We start from the raw sequence: 19,340 nt of genomic DNA on the forward strand, positions 1-19,340 counted from the left end.
TAAATCACCTCGTTGTGACTGCCTCTCGCTACACCTTTCGCGTCAGCGTTTGTTTCATGGCCACGCATTGGCTGTAGCGAAGCAGCTTCTCTTTGAAATAACAGGGTTCGAGATTGCCGACACTTAATTAGAAGAAGTGATTTCAACCTTCTCCTACCGTTAACCCTATAAACACTAAAAAAGCATCCAGATTCGTCCGAATGTTCTCTATATAATTTTTATGGTACTAATGAAGAGAATTTGTTTAACAATCAAAACATTTTACATTTGTTGATCATTTTTTTCTTTTCACAACCTTTATGTTTCGTGGGGTAGTGGTACTATAAGAAGAAACTGAATGATTACCACTCTTTAGGGGTTAAAGGGTTAAATGACGAATGAAAATCCGATGACATGATTTACAGTATACTCCAATGTTTTTATTTGAAGATTTGAAAGCAAGATTAACAGTTTCAAGATGCTTGGCTCCTTCAATGACAATGGAAATAGGACATGTCTTGTTTCATCCAAGAACTCTAACTTCAGTAAGTGGTAAACTGTACGTTGAGAATTTGCGATATTTGGGGGTGGTGCTTAGAAAGACGTTGCTTATTAACGAGAAAGAACCACGAAAAAGTGAAACCCTTAGGTCTAGATTAGTGTGACTTGCTCGATTGTAACACTTAGATTTCCTGTGTAGTCGGTCGTCTTGTCCTTTGATGGTTATTTTTATGTACAACCTTAATCGAATTGTATGCGTCCATACAAAAGAACGATCAAATGCGTCCACACAGAAGACGATATCTTTATTTTGTTAAGAAACAAACGTTGAATGTTTTGTGCAAAACAGTTCTCCTCTCAGAATATTTTTGAGAGGGGCTATTGTTGGTGGGTATAATTGAATAAAATGATATGAGATCGTCTTCAATTCACTTACGTTGTCTAAGTAAGCTTTGTCTGATTGAAATTAGCACGGGGAACTCCTTTGGTGCAGTTTACATTTGAAACAAAGCCTTTGAAGCTGAGAGCAGACTATGCAGTTAGCTTGAAAGTGGAACCTGTCGAGGCGACCTACGACTCTGTAAGTTTGAGTAAATGCAGTTTTATTCTGGCACACCAGTTTTGACCGTTTGTCTTGCATTAACACTTGTGGGATGTGGTGATGTAAAAAGACAGTCGCGAATACGAACGTGCTACGCATGCTTACTCAGTTTTACACAGTACATGACACAATTCACATTACGTCAGTTGGGAAGTAAGAACATTCTCTCTTCGTAGACTTATTAAAGCATGCTCAAAGCACCGTGTCACCTTGTAAGTGAAGTACGTTGTTACAAACCGACTCCCCAGACGTTCTCAGATCGGTCAAACTTGTACCCCGCTGTTGGCAAAGAGGGACTAGGCTACTTGGTCAGTCACTTGCTCACTACCACGCACAATGGCTTACCGTCAGGAAGTGTATTTGAAATTGTAATTTATTATTTTTTTTCTTTCCTAACAGGGCACCATTGATAAATTCGTTGCATTTTTCAGCATGCCAGAAAACTCCAAACTTCAAGAGTACGTGAACGCTGTTTTATTTTTACCATGCTAACGTTGCAGCCTATGTATATGCTTCTATGAAGGGAAAGGGTTTTGTATGTTAGTATGGGATAGGGAATAGAAGACAGAGAAAGGGTTGGTCTAAAAGAGAAATCATTAACCGGTTAAGATGACCGGGAGCATTAAAGATTTGTCAAGATTCTGTGTTGCAGGTGTATTAGGGTATGACTTTTTAAGTCTATAATAGAGCTGTAATTGGTGTGGTAAGGGCAACTCTGCCAGCTGTAACATTTCGGAATGGACCTTATCTTTGACTTTGGAAAAGCGAGTGTGAGAAAATCAGAGTTTGCCCTTATCACAGCCTGCTTAATGCAAGGAAAAGTTATAATGGTTTATGGCAATGGTGTAGGGAAATTGCATAGTAAAACATTGATGTTGTAAACATGGTTTCTATTACTTTGAACTACTTTCATCCAATTGATGTTTGGAAACTGTTACATAATAGACCATTTTCGATCTATCAAAATTCATACTTGGCTCCGAGGCTTGGGGAAATAAAACAAAGGAAATGTATTATTCATTACTGAGCCTCAAGATGATTTCTTTTGCTTTATTCCCCCAAGCCTCGCAGCCAAGTATGAATTTTAATATATCGAAATTGGTCTATTAATGCTTGTTAAATTCCAGGCTTGAGGTGGCCGCAGCTAAGAAGCTCCAGGAACTGCAAATGTGGACGAGAGCAGGTTTAGAGTATGCTATCACCCAACATCAGGTCTGAATTATGTTCTAGTTCCTGCCTGCAAACCTGGCCTAAGTTTATAGATTTTTACATAACATAATGTGGGTCGTGGCTTTTTACCGGGGAGTGGGTTAAAGCTATTGCCATGTTGTTCAGTAGATAATTCAAAGAGGACAGAAGGCCAATTGTTGTTGCTCGAAATATCTAAAAGTCGTAACTGTTCATCAGTAGGATGCCTAAAGTGTGTGCAATTCTACAATTGGTTTCGGCTCCATTGAATCCTACACGTATTGTAGAACATTTTAGGAGGAGCCACCCACAATGTGAACACGGTTACTGACAAGGCATATAAGTAGGAAAACAACCCAAAGAAAATGTAATGCGTTCAAAAACGAACTAAATACACATGTCAATTAAATAATAAAAGAGAGCGCGCGCATATTTAAATAACGCGTGCGCACACAAGTGACACAACCTACACTGACTGAAATTAAATTAATAAAGGATACGGCGGCTCCATTCAGCCATTGATTGCCTGTCTCCTCTCCCGCAGTGCAGTTTGATACTTGTCGATGATAACTTAATGGCGCTTGAAGAATTTTTTAAATGAAATGAGAAATATAGTGGATTTAAAGCCTTCGACATTTACCCTCTAAATTGCTCTCCTCTTCACCCAATTGTATAAACAGTGACTTACTCCTGTACATAAATTTGTGATGGATCCGGGTCTATTCGGAAAAGAATAGTAATTCTTTTAGCTGTTCATGCTACCAACGGGGACAAGTTGCAGTCGCGTTGGCCTCTCTGCGTCCTTACGATTTACATTTCCATAACATTTCGTAGGAAATTATTTGTCAAATTGCCCACTGTGTTTTCAATGTGATTAGGGAAAATCCCTTCTAATCTCATTGGACAGTAATTGACGTCTCAAATGTTGACTCAAACAAAATATAACAATATCTGTTTATGTTATCGCTACTTCTCTGTTGAAAGAGGTTGTGTCTATGAATCAAATTGTTGCTCTCTTATTTGTTAACTTGGTGATGCATGTAGATTTCCAAGTTTATCAACTGAATTCCTGCTAAACGAATCATTCAATTTATTTAACTAATGAAAGGTTCATGCTCTTGGTAGGTCACTTACTTTGATGTGGATGTCAGATCCCCTTTTTTGGTTATTCCTGAATATGGAACTTTAGAAAGGTGAATACTGGTAGTGACTTATTTGTTCTTATAAACTGTTAGTGTCTATAACACCATGCATGAGCCCACCATGCAGCCGAGTGACCGCTTGTCAACACCACAGGCACAAATATCAAGGTACAAAAAGAGCTAACAGGAAATACAATCAAAACCTGAAATATGCCCTTACTTCGAATGCTAAAACAACCCAAAAAACAGATGCGCCGTGGGCGAGGCAGGTCACCGAAACAAACTGAACTTTGAACCACCATGTGATCTGAACACCCCCTGCACTCTTGAGCCTATACTACCAGCCGTGTGTAAGGAAAACTTCGTTTTTCGCTTTATTTCCTCCTCAGCCAGTGAAAAACCGCACTCCATATTTTTTAGGCAACAATCGAGAAGAAATGTTGTTCCATTCTTGTTCAAGTCTGTGGACGAAATTTTATTGTGTGGTCGACCTTGGAGACTATCTATTTAAAACCTCTGTGGTATTACTTTCAGTTAGTGACGTTTGTTTATTGTAAGAGATTTTTATAAGTATTAAAAATTTTTAATGTTATATTTTTGACTTGCGCATTTGCAGGGTTGGGAGTGTTTTAGCTGTCGACTTGGGACACTTGACAGTGGTCAGCAATTTGGCATTACGAGACACAAGTGTTAGAGTAAGTCTTTTGACTTGATACTAAGTAATGTGATTGTACAGTGAATTCATAAATTACGAAATATCGTTTCACTCAAAAAATAATGGTGCAGCTGCATCTAAGCGTGGACACGAGACCAAAAGACATGTTCTAATAGGGTGCCTCACATGACGTGTTTTTCCACCAAACATTTGAAGTTTGAAAGCCGTAAAAGCAAACTGTCGCGCCAAAGGTAAGTTGTTTATATGTTTTTTGATGAGCGCGTTCCGCTGATTTTTCATTTTTCTCAACTTTCTGACATATTTCTCGCTCAGAAACACCACACTTGCCTCCAGAGATTATTCTTAACGTCTAAAAATTCTGCAAATACTTCAAACTTCGAATGTTTGGCGGCAAAATATGTCATGTTTGCACCCAGTTAGAACATGTTTTTTTCCTCACGTGTACACGCTTAAATGCAACCGACGGTACCTAAGACTGTAAAGACCTGATTCTCACTACGGATGGCTAGGATAAGAGAGAAAGTAAAGTGAAACCTTCGTCAGGCGGACTCATATTACGCGGACACCCTGTATTAAGTGGACGACTGGTTCAGGTTTACAGTCAACTCATTGACTTGATCGAATTGGTCTATAGGACCGTAGTACTATAGTGTAGTGCCCAACAACCAACACCGACTAGTCTTACGCGCAACCTCGAAATGGCGTATGTAAGAAAAATGTATTCCTCCACTTATTTGATATACTATGACGTGAAAAAGTCCTCGATTGTATTTGAGCCTATATAATTCCCTAATTTTTGCTCAGCGTTCTTTTTTGTTCTGACATCTGGGCTACTGGGACAGCCTTTCCTGGGTTATGTGAAACGCGCTGTGCTTTTTCTTCATTGTTCTCCCCTTACTTGAGAAGATTGTTGCGGGGAAACTGTTTTTGATGTTTTTGACAGTCAATACAGTGTGAAGATGGAGGTCTTATTTATTTCCCCTTGTTTTTTTTTTTCTCGTCTCTTTTCAGAAAGCATCCGATCATGAGTTAGAAGAAATGTTTTATGACAAGTTCGAGGTGACTTTAGATGATGTTCAAGTCATGATCTTCGGCAAGGGTAGGCCATAGTTGATGTTGCAGTTTTAAGCAGTGTGAATCATTGTCGGATAAAAAAGATTAGGCCCGGTTCAGACGCCCAACTTTTCATGAACCGAATCTAATACTTTGAATTGAGTACATGAAAAGTTTGGCGTCTGAATCAATTGGGAACGCCTGTTTCAATTTGGAACGGCTCAGCCGTTCTTCCCGCCTGGCCCGGCCGGCAATTTCGACTTGGGATCGACTTTGGAAAGGCTTTGATTCAGGCGCCGAACTTTTCATCTACTTAATTCAATGTATTCGGTTTGGCTCATGAAAAGTTCGGAGTCTTAACCGGGCCTAACACTTCTCTTCTGTTCGAAGTAGAAACAAATTTACTCATTTCAAAGCCTTCCAGCGTTCTTACCAACTTTTCTAATTATGAATTGAAGGTGTCAATTGGAAGTCATCCATGGCTGTTTCATCTTCACCTCATCACATGCTGCCATCAACAGCTTTATCAGTTCAGATCCAGAAGAGTATAACATTTGAAAATGCAGAGCTACCAGAGTGAGTAACTATTATCATTCAGTTTTTTGCAACGGTCTGATTGGCCTAGAAACCATTACGTCATTTGTTTATAACTGACAATGGTCTACTCATTCGCTATAGAGAAACGGTTTTTTTTTCTATTGATTTTCTTACTATTTGGCAGTTCATTCTTCATGTTTTGAAAACGATTGACGTTTATTCTTTGCAGATGGATTCTCTTATTACTTCAACATTATTGGTATAAATTAACAACTTGTTTGAACAACGGTGACATAAATTTGCTACAACCATGAATAAAGGAATGCGAAACACAACAAGCACAATGATTTCATAATCAAACAGTTATTTGAACTCGGTTTTCAAAATATCGTGATTTGCCAGTGTCTCTCATATCAGTTGATTTTCCCTGTCTTCAGCGTCGTCAAACTGGCAAATTAAGATGTATTCCCCCACCGTCGTCCAATAATTGATTGTCATCTGTATGTTTGGGTTTCGTTGTATAACATTATTGGTCTTCTCCACCAGCTCCTGTTAGTAATCTGTGAGCACAATCATAAGCATTACTGAGATAAGAAAGACATAAAAACACATGTGCCTCGAATAGCTTAGTGACATACGTGGTAGAGATGGGTTCCAGTTTACAAAGTACTCCAGTATAATCTACGGAACGTCGGAAGAAGTGTTTAACTTTGTTGGTGATCACAATATTCATGATTTTTTCTACCCCAGACGTCGACCCCTGTTCACAGGTGTTATAATAGACAAGGTAGAAATATTATTTAGCATGTCTCGTACGTGCGAGTGTTTCTCTATTTTTTTGTGTCCAAGGTTTAAAGTGTCATCTGTTCTTCCCTCGCTTCACCTCAAATTATCCGACGAGAAAGTCAAAATGCTGATGCAGGTATGAACGAACGAGCTTGGTGATTTGTGCACCCATTCTTCTCTTAAAGCTGGACCGTAACTGACCAGATTTATTGGCATCCTTCACGAAGCCGTGAATCATTTATTAATGGTACTTTGTATCTTAGTTTGTAGACCACTTTCCCGTTGGCGTTCAAAGACCTTCTTCGCTTGAAGAAAAGCAGCTTGAGGTTGCTTCCAAGGTAAACCCAATGTAATTATTAGTACATTTGGAGCTTCCTAAAACCTTAAGAATATTCATTAGAATAGACAAAGATATAAGATGTGAAAAACTTTAGCATCGAAGGTTACGTTCACACGGCATCAGAAGAATTCGACCGGCTTAAAAATTTGACCGAACACTTGGTTCACACGGAACTTTGAACGGCTAGGCGTCGTACGGTTGACTGGTCGTTTCGTGTGAACAGAACACCTGAACGCAGGAACTTTCAACAAGTCGAAAAGTCGTCTGGTGCCATGTGAACTTAACTTAAGTGTTCCCAGTGCATTTGTCTCATTTCGTCAGTAAGATATACAGTTAGCAATGTATTGTAAGCAGCTCCAATGCCACATTTGTGATCTTTGTGTATTAGCCTAACCCTTGCCCTAACCACGAACGTGGGTATTTATGTACGTACAATTTGCACACACCAGGGTACAGCCAGCTTCCTTGTAGTTTGTCATTGTGGTCACTGTAGTGTTAAGACTTGAAACCTTAATAGGTACGGTTACACGGGACTCTTACCGTGGTAAGTAACCCTTTTTATCGCGGGGAATTTGGCGTGGTGCGTGTGATCAGAGCTTTCCGAGATAAATTTACCTTGAGAAGTATCCATGGTTACATCCAAAAGTCGAGCGATACCGCCCATGACATTTAACGTGGTAAATAGGTTGGGTTTTCCGATCCGCAAGGCAAGAGACGCGACCAGGGTTCTCCATTTGACACCAACATGAAGCCGCGAAAAATTGCCTATTTTAACGAGTTTCTTTCGCGCTGTTCCGAGAAAGATCGATGTTGGCATGGCAGATTTCTCGTTAAGATGAAAGTTAAAGGGAAATTGTAAGGCAAAGTTTGAAGTGGTTTGTTAGGCTAGATTGAGGAGCGATATTTCCAGAAAATATTTTCTATTCCTGGCTTGTAACGAACCGTGTGATGCAGCGGAACTATAAAATGAAATCTGAGACCAAATGTACTTACGTCTGCACTAAATTTTCCGGACTAATTTACCAGTTGAAATTTCAGCTAAATTATACATAAATTTTCAACATAACATGAAATACTGCCATGATCGACGGCGGTTATTACCGCAATAAAGCGAATGGAGCCGTAAAGCGGCTAAATTACCCTTGGAATTCATTCGCGTGTAACCACATGTTACCGCGGTAAACTAAACCCACGTTAAAATTAAACACGGTTTGGTTAACGTGGAAAATGCCTTTACCATGGTGTGTGTAACTGCAGCTAATTTTGGCAAAGGCTGCTAAACTGGATAAGAAACTCCACCCAAGAAATATAGTCTATGCAAAGCAGAATCGTTAAAATATCACTGTAAATAATACAAAAACAGTTATATATGTTATTGATCTTCGACGAAAGGCATGTCAATGCTTTTGTGGGGCGTAACCTAACGCTGCTTGAAGTTTGTAATTCAAGTTAACAAACTTATAATTTTCACCAGCGGGAATGGAGGCGTAGTTCGTCAACACTTTCTTTGGAAGAGGCCAGTGATCTGCAAGCTGTTGTAGATCATGCATTAGCTGCAAGATTACACAGTGTTGAAGGTAAGTAGATAGGGTCGAGGGTCGGTTATAAAACTGTAAGATCAAAATTGGAATTCTCATTTGTTTTCCCTATTCATTTCCTACAGAAGTAGTGGGGAGAAGTTGATAAAATATCAAGCAAATTCATCGTGTGATCATGTCCTTAATTCTCATGACCACTCTGTTTTACAAAGCATTGATATTAGACGGGGAAATTTAAAATGTTCAAATATAAGTCTCACAAAACTATGTGAAACTGAACAAATTGCATCTAGTTAATCTGACATACTCTGACTTCTCAGTAGTATAGGGCGCACTGAATTAACCTCTTTTTTGGGCAGGGATCTCATTCAGGAGGGCAGCAAATACATTAATGACTATTACGTTATAGTCGTTTGTTTTTATCTCATGAATGAAATACGGAGGAATCTCATTAAGATAAGGTCATTTGCTATTTAGAAGCAGTTTAACCCGTCGGATAGATTTTCTAGGATTTTCAGGGTTTTCTAGTTTTTTAACGTAATTGTATCTTGCATACTAATGAGTTCGAAGGCAAACCAGCTCTTTCTAGCACTAAACACCACCTTTTACTCATCCCTGTTACGACTCAGTGATTTTGAGTTACAGGCGAGTAAGCGCTTATTCCTTCGACAACGTGAATACGTTTGTTAGATTTCAGTGAACCAATCATTGAAAAAGCAAGACATTCATCGATCCTGAAATAACTTGAAATTGAAAATCTGTCCAACGGGTTAAGCTACCTAAAACTAGCATACGACCTTGTCTTAAAGGTAATCGACGTTAATATAATCTTGCCCCCCCTTAATGAAATTCCTGCCCAAAAAAGGGGTAATTTGGTGCGCTCTATACTACTTTTCTGTGTACGATCTTTTTCTCCCGTGCCCGAGATTTCGGGGCTATGATTTCTGAGAGCGTTTTTGACAATGAAAGTAAATAAGCTCATTTTAGTTCCCCAAGCGAAAAAAAACAATAAGAAGCGCTTACGCTTTCTCCATACTTTTTAAGAGTGGCGTATTTAGTTATGCAAAGGGTCCCACGGCTTTTACACTCTGTTATCACTTTATTTATTTTGTGCGGGACCTTGAGACGGAGTGTTACGTATGCTGTAGTTATGAGGCCTCTTGCGCCGAGCTAATTATTCAAAGCTGCTACCGTCGTTACCATAGTGCCTATTCCAGTGGCTATAAGCTTGCCTGAACACGTGTGTCTGTTGATTAGTGCATTTGAAAGCACTTGCCAGTAAAAGAGCGAGGAAGGAAAGGAAATTTTGAGATGTCGTGTCTGCTAATAAAAGGCCTTTCCCCTTGGCTTAACATTGACTGTTTGGTTTATTCATAGGTGATGTTTGGTATGATGCAGAGGAAAACCTCGCTGATGAAAGGTTAGTCACTGCATGTCTTCATCAGGTATTGTCATGGTAAGAGCCACGACGACAAGGACAACGAAAACGTCAAAGAACAATTGGTTTTATGAGCAAAACAACAGCTCTGTACCTGCATCACGCTTTTTGGTTCATTTCTTTGACGTCAACTCCACGACTCCACGTAAAACCATGTAATGCGACGTTTTATAGGTATACAGGACGTTTTACGGGCATATGATGATGAATTTTTTCGTACCTGGATCAAGTCCTTAAGAATTCAACTCCAGGAAGATCGCCTACATTTGACAATTGAAGTGGGTCCAAATAGGCCAGAGAGAATTTGAAAGGACGCAGATTCATTTTTTTAGCGACGTTTTCACAGCCGTCGTCGTCGAGCTTAAGCTCCCTATTCCCTCGGTTAGAACCATTTAGGGCCATTTTAAAGAGGAAAGATCACCCCTAAATGTTTAAGCTTTCCATTTTATTAGTGCCGAAAATCGATGGAAGAAACATTCTATTTCGTTTGGAAAATGCTGGTAAGATAGGTTTTTCTGTAAGTTGTAAAGTACTACAAACTAAGTTTCATTTAAATGGTCACACCATGGTACGACTGCCATTTTCTTTGTTCTTGTGAAAACCGGCTGCTAACGTCATTGTTTCAAGCATTTATTCCAAGCATGACCTGGACATACTAACTGTCATCTGTCAATCGTCCTGGAGAGCGTAAGCAACTGATGAGGCCAATTGAAAAATAACTAGCCTTCTTCAATGAAGGTTCTTTTTGTGCCTAGTGCTCGTAGAGCCCAAGGCACCATGTTATCGTGCACACGTGTGTGTCCGTAACTCGGGTTTCACGTTGCAACAACAAGTGTGCTGCACGTGTTTGTTTTTTGCTAATAACACCTATTTTTTTTGCCGTTCTCACTGCCGTCGCCGTTTAGCACCACACGATTTTATCGGGAGCTTCGCTCTTAGCCCTGGCGAAGTTTATATATTAGTCATTTCGAGGGTGCTCGTGAGACTGTTGTGTCCAAGGACTATTTTGGTAGACGGAATCTGGCATACGACATAACTCGATACCAGTCTAGGGCAACCTTCAAATAGCCAGTGACCGTGGGTTATCCTCTTGGTGTTCAGTTTGTGTTCTTTACAAAACTAATCGCGGCTAAAACTCAACATAGCTAGTAAACTTTGAAATTTTTCTACTGCGTAGTAGATTCTGCTCCAACATCATAATTTCATCATTACTGTACAATTTTGTTTTTGTATGGCAGCCCAGCGAGCGAGGTATCCCACAAACTGGACAAGGTGAAATTGGCTGGAAATTTTACAGTTGAGAAGGTAACCCATAAGTTATCTTGAATGGGGCTCTTGTCAGCAGTGTTTATACAGTCTAACCTACCCTAAGCGACCACCAAAGATGCAAAGACTTAGTGGTCGCTTACAAGAATCGAACCACGGGGGTCTCTTCCGAGAAGATGTACCGACACATCTACTTTATAGAAAATACTTTATTGTATTCAATTTCTAAGTTACAAAATGCGTAGTTCCATGTTGATTCCAAAATTCTTTGTATATTCTAAGTAGCACAGTACACACAGCGCACATAAGAGATCAGACAAATCGTCAAGTGGTCGCTTACAAGAGGTTAAAAACAATGGAAAATCATTAAACTGTAAGCCCCAAATAGTGGTCGCGGTCGCTTACAGGAGGTGGTCGTTTACGAGAGACTCCAACTGTAAGGCTTTGACTGGGAAAATTTTGGTGTTTTGGAGAGGTGGTCGCACATGGAGAACATAATTATAATATCAACCACGCTGCTGAAAGACGTACAGAACAGATTGTTAATGATAACGTTATCATTTCAGCTCCTTATCACGATAGACAAGGAAAGCGAACAGCTGGCCTCGGATTTGTCTCCATATATAAGCCTTGAGATCAGAGACCTTGGAGCAGACTTGATCGTTCATCCCTGGGATTTTGAAGCCCATGTCAAACTTGGATTTATTCAGCTCCTTGATAACCACTGGAAAGGTATAACTACTATATGGGTATTTTTGTTTCCGCTATTCAGAAACACTTCAGCTTGAAAATGATGGAAAACTTGACTTTTAAAATTCATAATGACTCTTATTGATTATGTGGCCAAAACCTCCGTTTAAAGCCGAAAATTCACTTATTAAGCTAAAAGAGTTTTTTTGAATCGGATGGACTCTCCAACCACGGAATACCACATTTTTGTATGCTTTTAGATGTACCAATGTCTGCATTGTTGTTTTCTGTCCTTGATCTTTGTAGTATCTATCAACTCTTACCAGGTCTTAGCGTTAATACCTCTTATAGCAAAAGGATTTATCTTACTTCACTTTCTCTGGGTTTTCTCGTCAGATATAGATGGCTCAACCCTTTGTGTGCTGACGTCTTCGTCCACCAAAAAATGGATTACCGTCCATTATCTCAAGGTACCCAACGTCAATTCATGGTAGTTTTAAAATAGTGGCTTCTAGTTACAAATTTATCCGTGATTACACGAGCAGTGAACTCAGAGAGCGAGAGAGGGAACCGCCTTGTCAGGCGGACACTTCTCCACTAAGGTGGACATTAGCGATTCGCTGGTTTAGCTTGAATTTTGTTAAGTAATACCTCAATGATTTGAATCAAAATTCTCCGTGAGGTAAACAGCTCGAGTTGGCGCACGGGTGTGGCGTCAGAGTGGGGTTGACCTGTGATTATGGTTACTGAAAAGCAACATTAACGTTTATTTTTGCGTTTTGCTGCGGGTAAATTGCTTTGACATAAGAAGCTAGGGTGCCTTGAATAGTTATGTATGTTGACCTGTGGCCACTAGGATTGATTCTTTGTGTGATTTAATTTTTATATCAGGCCGATCCCTCAGGGCCAGAGTTTTCATCAAAGTTTCAATCAATCGAGCAGTCAATGGTGGTGCGATTCAGTTCTCTAAAACTAACAGCCAAGCAAGAGGCCATCGCAAGTTTTGAATTATTTGTTCTCAGTCTTTTTCAGAGGTAACTTAAACTGAAATTATAAACCCCTGCTTTTATGGAGATTGTGGACGTTTGTTCTAGCGTTTATTTGAAGGAGGCGTGTATTTGAGTAAATACTGTGTCAGATCCATTTAACGGCCCAGCTGTTCAAAAGGCCAATTACTGCTAACCCAGGGTTAAATTTACATAATGGGTTTCTGTTTCTTTAGTTCAAAGGCAATTTCCCGAGCGATTTTAACTGCTTATTTTAGAGCGTCCAAACGTAAAACTGTAGGCCCAAATAACGTACAGGAGTTTGCTTCATAAGCGTTCAGATTTGAGTTCAACTTTCGTACTAATCTTGGGTTATCTTAATCCTGCTTTTAACAACATTGACAACATGGGACGAAGTATTTTTTCTTTCTAACGTGTGATTGTTTCGTCAGTGAACCTAACTGGACCTCTGTCCCTCAGCGACTGCTGGAGACAATTACTGAAGAGGATGGTACTGATAGCTCTGTTCCTATACAAGGTAGTGCTTTCATCTTCCACAAAGCACATGTACCAGTTTTGAAAAAGTGTTGTCTTTTGCACAGAAACGCTTATGTTCGGTATATAGCATTCCCATTTCGAAGAAACGGAGGTCACTTTGTTCGTCAACCTTATCTAGTCCTCTTGCCATCCCAATCCAGATATGAAGTTTCATTATATAGCTACACTTGATCAAGTGGAGAAATTTCAATATCCGCAACAAACTAGAAAAATACACACTAGAAAAATCTGTGTGTATTTTTAAAAATACAAATTTGCCATCGTTTATCGTGATTTGATCATTAATTGTAAAATGTATTAAAGATTTCTCGAAGATTTTGTGTTACTTGCCAAAAGTCGTTACCTTAGCCTTGGATGAAAACTCATTTATGATGTTCTTCGTTCATAGTTACAGAGAAGAAAGCAGAAAGTGATCCAAACGTGGTTAACGTCAAGATCGTTGCGCAAGTAGAAGAAGTCACTGTAATTCTTAGTTCCATGGGTCGCCATGTTGGAAAAATCGATGTAAAGGGTAATTTCTGTTAATTTAAAACCTACCCGGTTAAAGAAGTTTAAGGTTAGTTCGCAGTATAAAAATTTTCTAAATTCTCTATCCTCATTACAGTCAATCGTATTCACCACTTTGAGGTTGCGTGGGAGACCAGGTCGAGATGTTTGTCAAAGTGCATTGTGGGACTGTTTTGGGGGACGAATTTGTCGTCATGTTGAAAATGCGTCCCACAATGCACTTTGACAACCATCTCGGCCCGGTCTCTCGCGCAACCTCAAAGTGGCAAATACGATTGACTGTAATGAGAATAGAGAACATAGCTCTCCGGCCTCGTTAATTACTGGGAGTGTCGAGAAATGGGAACCTCTTTACTGCGCGACTTCGTAATAGCTAATGAAAGAATGGATAGCGTCCCTCCAAAAACCCATTGTGGAATTTGACAAAAAAATTGACGCAGTGTTATCCTTAACTTCAAAACGGGCGATGCATTTTGTGTTTAGAGGTAAGCAGTTTTTGTGTTTAAAGAGATTGCAAAGATAGGCTTTCTTAAGCGCTCCTGCTAGTCGTTTAGCTACGCTGCTCACGTGTTATTCCAGATAGGAAAACATGTTAGACTTTTGCGATCAAATCCTGTAAGATCATTATTATGCTGACAGTGGTTGGTCCTAAATTTCCATGCAGGTCTTGATGTAGAGATGGATGTGCTTGCTGCAAAGACGAACATAACAACAAAGTAAGCGGATTTGAAAGTATTTACGCGTTCTATTATGAGAGATCTAGAAGGCTCTCCTCTGTTACAGACGTACATAGAAATATACTTCAAGCAGACTGAGTTTTTACTAACCAGTTGATTATGACGTTTTCTGTAGGTTGAAAGACTTCACGATTGACGATCTCACGGAGGAAACATTATATCCACATGTAATATATGTAATATAATTTATAATAAGCATTTGTTATCTGCATTGCTTGTCTTTATTATGTAGTAGTCTGCAGCCATTATTTATAACGAGTATGCGTACCCTATCTGTATATAGATTTCTAATACAGTCAGTGTAGTTAAAGTTTTTGGAAATGGTAACTCGATTCAAGTTTCTCTGTGGAAAGTCCTTTTGTCCTTCACTCATGTAAAAATTACGCTGTTTATTTTTATAATTTGATAGATCTTAGATTTGGCGGATAACACAGTTTTCGACTGCAAGGTAAGATTTTTTCTGTTACTGTGAGCTAAAAGTCAGCATATAAGTATCCGTAAACCTGCAGCTGTTGATAAAGAGATCGATGTGTTTTAACCATATAAGCACCTTTAAAGAACGTGCACACGATCCATGTTTATAGAACTATTAGGAGCTCTTCTATTATAGAACAACAGAAAGAAAGCAAATCAGCTGGTGAAAGACTTCACCAGGACAAACAGGGACGAACCAACAATACAGGGACAAGAGCGGGAATTGCGCCTTAGTGAAGACCAGTGCACTCCTAAGCGGCGGGCGAAGCACTACGCAGAGATGAACAGCTACATAGTCACAGGTATCAGAGGTATTGAGCGTTCCACCAGGAGCCAACAATAATTGGTACCCAATGCGGGAATAAATTGACGCGGAAAAGACAATATCTCAGGTAGGCTGGTCCAAGCTGGAGGAGAAGCCATGACAACTTCCTAACTTGCAATCTGTAGCAAGATCTGGGGGACAGAAGAATACCCCACATCATTGACACAGTTGCTGGTTGTAACCCGTCTCAAGGAAGGTAACCATCAACAGCGTACGAACTACCGCATAATCAGCTTGATGTGCCATCCAAGCAGAGTCATGTTAAAGATATTGCCAAACGTAGTGAAACCTCCAGCAGAAGCAATCATCGCTGAACAGAAGACAGACTTAGGTACAGCGTTCATTGCAACAGAATAGTTCATAAACTTCACGAGACTGTATGATAGGAACCTGTATCACGTCTTTGTGGATTTTCAGAAAGCGTTTGACAGAGTATGGAAAGAAACTCCTTATGTCTACTATGAACGCCAAGCTGATCCGATTCATAGAGAACCTCTGAAACGAGGCCACCGGCGGTTATTGGGGAGTGGATCATATTTGGTACTTGTATACATCCTGTTCATAACAGGCCTGCGGACTTCCCCGGCGCAAGTTTGCTGGTGCAGGGTTATTCGATATCGTTCATTAATTTGTTTCCCTGCGAAAGCAAAACTACAGTGTTCAAGACTTCCAGCTATGGCCTTAGTATCTCCTTTCCTTTCCTTGCCACGACCCTGTGTTTCCGATTGCTTAACAGAAACCAAGTGTTAATGATATATGAAATAAATCATATATGAACTGCGGAAATGAAATGAAAATGAAGAAATGATCGTCGCAGTGAACGCAATTTATGCAATTGCGTAAAGAAGCCTGAAAAACAAAAAAAAAGATTCAGGACTTCAACAGGGTTTGAACCCGTGACCTCGCGATAGCGGTGCAATGCTCTACCAACTGAGCTATGAAGCCACTGACGTTGGGAGCAGGTCAATTGTGGGTTCATATGTTCCCGTGAAAGAAATGAGTGTTAATGATATATGAAATAAATCATAAATGAACTGCGAAGTATCGAGTCTTGGCTATCCTAAATGAATTTCTGCTCCGTCTTCATTTCTTTTGGTTTTTTCATTTTTGTTACTTAATCTCTGAGGTCAAATAATTCTTGTACATTTCATTGGAAGGATTAAGATGCACTAAAGTGACTAAATCAACGCGGAAACGAACGCACCCGCGATTCATCTGTTGATAACTACTTACGAACCAGCCGTCCGTCTAAGCGCATTCGCGTTAAGCCCTTCTCTTCTTAAGGGTCTTTAGCAGTAATCGTATTGGTACTTTTTAGGTTACAATATTCAAAAAGTCTATGCAAGGTTCAGTTGCCGATCAAGATCCAACAGCTTTGGATTTATTCGTCGATCTTAAGTTAGGAAAGCTTCGATTCGTCTTTCTTGGATATTTTGTGGCCCACTTACAGGTATTTCGACGTTTTTGTTGTGAATCTACATAATTCCGAATTTTGACATTTGGTAGATCCTTCTTTTTCAATTACTACGGGAAATTTGTTTCCACAGCCCCTCAATTGAGTTGTGGAGTAGTTTATGTTGTTTAAGGCGACTTTTTTGACTGTTACCTGAGTTAAATAAACCCACTGTTAGTCGGATATCTGACCCTTTTCTTCCATATTGACCCGGGGAAATCGCCCATTCATTTCTCTTTAGCTAACTTATTTTGCTACTATTACTGATTCCAGAATTTCATTCAAGCTATTGCCAGTCCGGAATCAGTTGCTTATGCTCAAGAACTAACGCAGAAGGCAGTCTTAAATCAGGTACGTACCGTGTGTCTAAAAAAAATTCCCAAAATGTTTGTCGTGTTCGGTTTTTTCAAGTCGCCGTTTGAGGGTAATTGTCCCAATGTAGTTCATACGACGATACCCAGGAAATTTGATTCTTGTCTTGCTGCTTTTGGAAGGAAAACGCGCTTGAGCACCGTCACAAGATTTATATTATGACACAAGTAAAACAAACAAACAAACAACAAACAACAACAACAAAATTAAAAAGAGCAGCTATTCAATGTTATTCAGTTTTCTTTTCTTTTTTTCTCAAGCGTGACCTCAGGCAGTAGTGGCTAAGCGATATATAAGTCACGACTGCAACATTTTCCGTTGCCGGAGAGAAGTAATTAACAAAAATTGATACCTCTTCTTTTTACCAAAGGTACAGTACATCCAGCAACAGGGAGCAAAGATTGGCTTGAAAATTTCTGTGAATGCACCACAGATCATCATCCCTTGCAATTCAAAATCAAAGGAAAATCTTGTTGCAGACCTTGGGCGGTTGCACATAAATAACTCAATAGTGAGCTCTTCCCAGCATGGACTGATTGACAAAATGGTTGTGAGGCTTACCTCATTTGAAGTGGCCGGGTACGTCTACTTATTTGTATAAGTACAATAGAATTCTAATTTCTCGAAACCTCGATTCTCGAAACTCCCAATAATTAAATTTTGAACTAAAACTGACTTCTTGTCCTTATTCAAATATGCGTTTTCATTTTCTTCGCCAATTTCAAACCTGCCGATAATTAAAACCAATTCTTCTTTGTCTGGAAGTTTACAAGATCGGCATTCCAACGTACTGAAACCCTCATCTCAAATAGCTTGTTGGCATTTTGGACCAGGAAGCCATCTACATCTTTATACACTCAATGTGTGCAAAATTCCCACAAACGATTCTCGTAGTTTAGCGAGCTAAGCGATGAGTATCGAAGTTGACGAATCAAGCTGTTCTGTTTTTTAAGTGATCACTTCAGCGTAGTTGTGTGTCTGTAAGTCCCTCCTCTCAAGGTACTGAAACGCTCGAGAAACTAAGCTGTTGGGTAAAGAGAGGATAAAGCTCGCTCTTGCCTGGGTTAAGTATCGTGGTAAGGTATTTTTTGCTGTAATGTAATCCAACAAATCGTCTTTAAAATTTTTTCGTGATTGTAACTAGGAATCACGTTTACTTTTGTTTATGTCTATTATCTAGCCAATCTCAGTTAGAAAAGCATCTGAGTAATTACCTGGTTGAACCGATTGATCTCAATGTAATCGTAAAAAGGCGGCTGAACTTTGAGAAGACTGACCTTCCGTTAATTGGAGTTGAAGGGAAACTGGAGTTTTTGAAGGTAGGAAAAAATACTTGCAATTGTTGCAAGTTTAAATTAAACTCGACCTTTCTCATTGTTTTGATGCATCGTAAATCATCTTTGAATGTAGAATTATCCATTTGATGTTGGCTTATACGAATGACAAAAGCATGCGACACAAGCGGAAGCAGGTTGTTTTTATGCTCTCTTTAACGTTGCTTTTAATTTCAATCCTCGCTAAAAGTCCTTGAAACTCCCATGCACTTCCCTTTCCCTCTGCAATGGTGAGATGCGATCACAAAGGTACATGGTACAACAGCATTGCAAAATAAGGGAGGGGAAAAACGAAAAGGAACAAAATTTTCCGAAGTGTTTCGAGCGTTTTGTCCAAGATTGTAGCTTAACTTCTTCCAGGGAATGTTAGATTTATTAGAAAGCTCAGGTTGCAAAGGAAGTCAGTCTTACAGCTTGCCATTCAAGCAAGCTGTAAGTAGCATGTACTAGCCCAAAATTCATTTCAACTAGCCCCAAAAACTTTTTGAAGAGCAGGATTGATTACACAGTTCTTTTATAATTTGAATTCCTCAAAAACTATACTTGCACGTTGGACAAGTTAAGAACAGAATTCACTAGCCCGATAGCAAAATCCACTAGCCTCAGGCTATCGGACACTGCTTTCTTTGCACGCTGTAAGCTTTTTAACATTCAAGTTGGTTCGTTTCTCTTTTCGCAGATAAATTTAGGAATTAATGATTTCCAGATGCTCATGATGGTTGTTAATGATAACTTGCTGGAAGGCGAGCATGGTAAGCTTGACGTTAGCAACAATTCGCTTCGGCGCCCGGGGGGTGGGATACTCCCTTACATGGTCTATACGGGCATTCGCCAGCGGACAGGGTATGGTTTTTAACCT

General features: G+C 39.6%; 1 protein-coding gene across 1 annotated transcript in view; it reads left to right on the forward strand.

Annotated features, from left to right (window-relative positions):
* LOC140951856 (intermembrane lipid transfer protein VPS13C-like) overlaps positions 1 to 19,340 on the forward strand; it is a 139,190-nt gene that overhangs the window by 16,307 nt on the left and 103,543 nt on the right. Inside the window, exons 22-47 of the mRNA XM_073401220.1 lie at positions 430 to 524; positions 951 to 1,060; positions 1,481 to 1,539; positions 2,209 to 2,293; positions 3,395 to 3,462; positions 4,028 to 4,106; positions 5,099 to 5,186; positions 5,599 to 5,716; positions 6,527 to 6,599; positions 6,727 to 6,801; positions 8,278 to 8,380; positions 9,719 to 9,761; positions 11,018 to 11,084; positions 11,612 to 11,777; positions 12,132 to 12,205; positions 12,627 to 12,769; positions 13,174 to 13,259; positions 13,668 to 13,790; positions 14,451 to 14,502; positions 14,639 to 14,690; positions 14,933 to 14,971; positions 16,641 to 16,772; positions 17,049 to 17,126; positions 17,518 to 17,726; positions 18,328 to 18,466; positions 19,161 to 19,233. Coding sequence (XP_073257321.1) covers positions 430 to 524; positions 951 to 1,060; positions 1,481 to 1,539; positions 2,209 to 2,293; positions 3,395 to 3,462; positions 4,028 to 4,106; positions 5,099 to 5,186; positions 5,599 to 5,716; positions 6,527 to 6,599; positions 6,727 to 6,801; positions 8,278 to 8,380; positions 9,719 to 9,761; positions 11,018 to 11,084; positions 11,612 to 11,777; positions 12,132 to 12,205; positions 12,627 to 12,769; positions 13,174 to 13,259; positions 13,668 to 13,790; positions 14,451 to 14,502; positions 14,639 to 14,690; positions 14,933 to 14,971; positions 16,641 to 16,772; positions 17,049 to 17,126; positions 17,518 to 17,726; positions 18,328 to 18,466; positions 19,161 to 19,233 — 2,429 coding nt within the window. The remainder of the gene's footprint in view (positions 1 to 429; positions 525 to 950; positions 1,061 to 1,480; positions 1,540 to 2,208; positions 2,294 to 3,394; positions 3,463 to 4,027; positions 4,107 to 5,098; positions 5,187 to 5,598; positions 5,717 to 6,526; positions 6,600 to 6,726; positions 6,802 to 8,277; positions 8,381 to 9,718; positions 9,762 to 11,017; positions 11,085 to 11,611; positions 11,778 to 12,131; positions 12,206 to 12,626; positions 12,770 to 13,173; positions 13,260 to 13,667; positions 13,791 to 14,450; positions 14,503 to 14,638; positions 14,691 to 14,932; positions 14,972 to 16,640; positions 16,773 to 17,048; positions 17,127 to 17,517; positions 17,727 to 18,327; positions 18,467 to 19,160; positions 19,234 to 19,340) is intronic.

Source organism: Porites lutea, chromosome 1 (genome assembly GCF_958299795.1).
Source record: "Porites lutea chromosome 1, jaPorLute2.1, whole genome shotgun sequence".
NCBI classification, from domain to species: Eukaryota; Metazoa; Cnidaria; class Anthozoa; order Scleractinia; family Poritidae; genus Porites; species Porites lutea.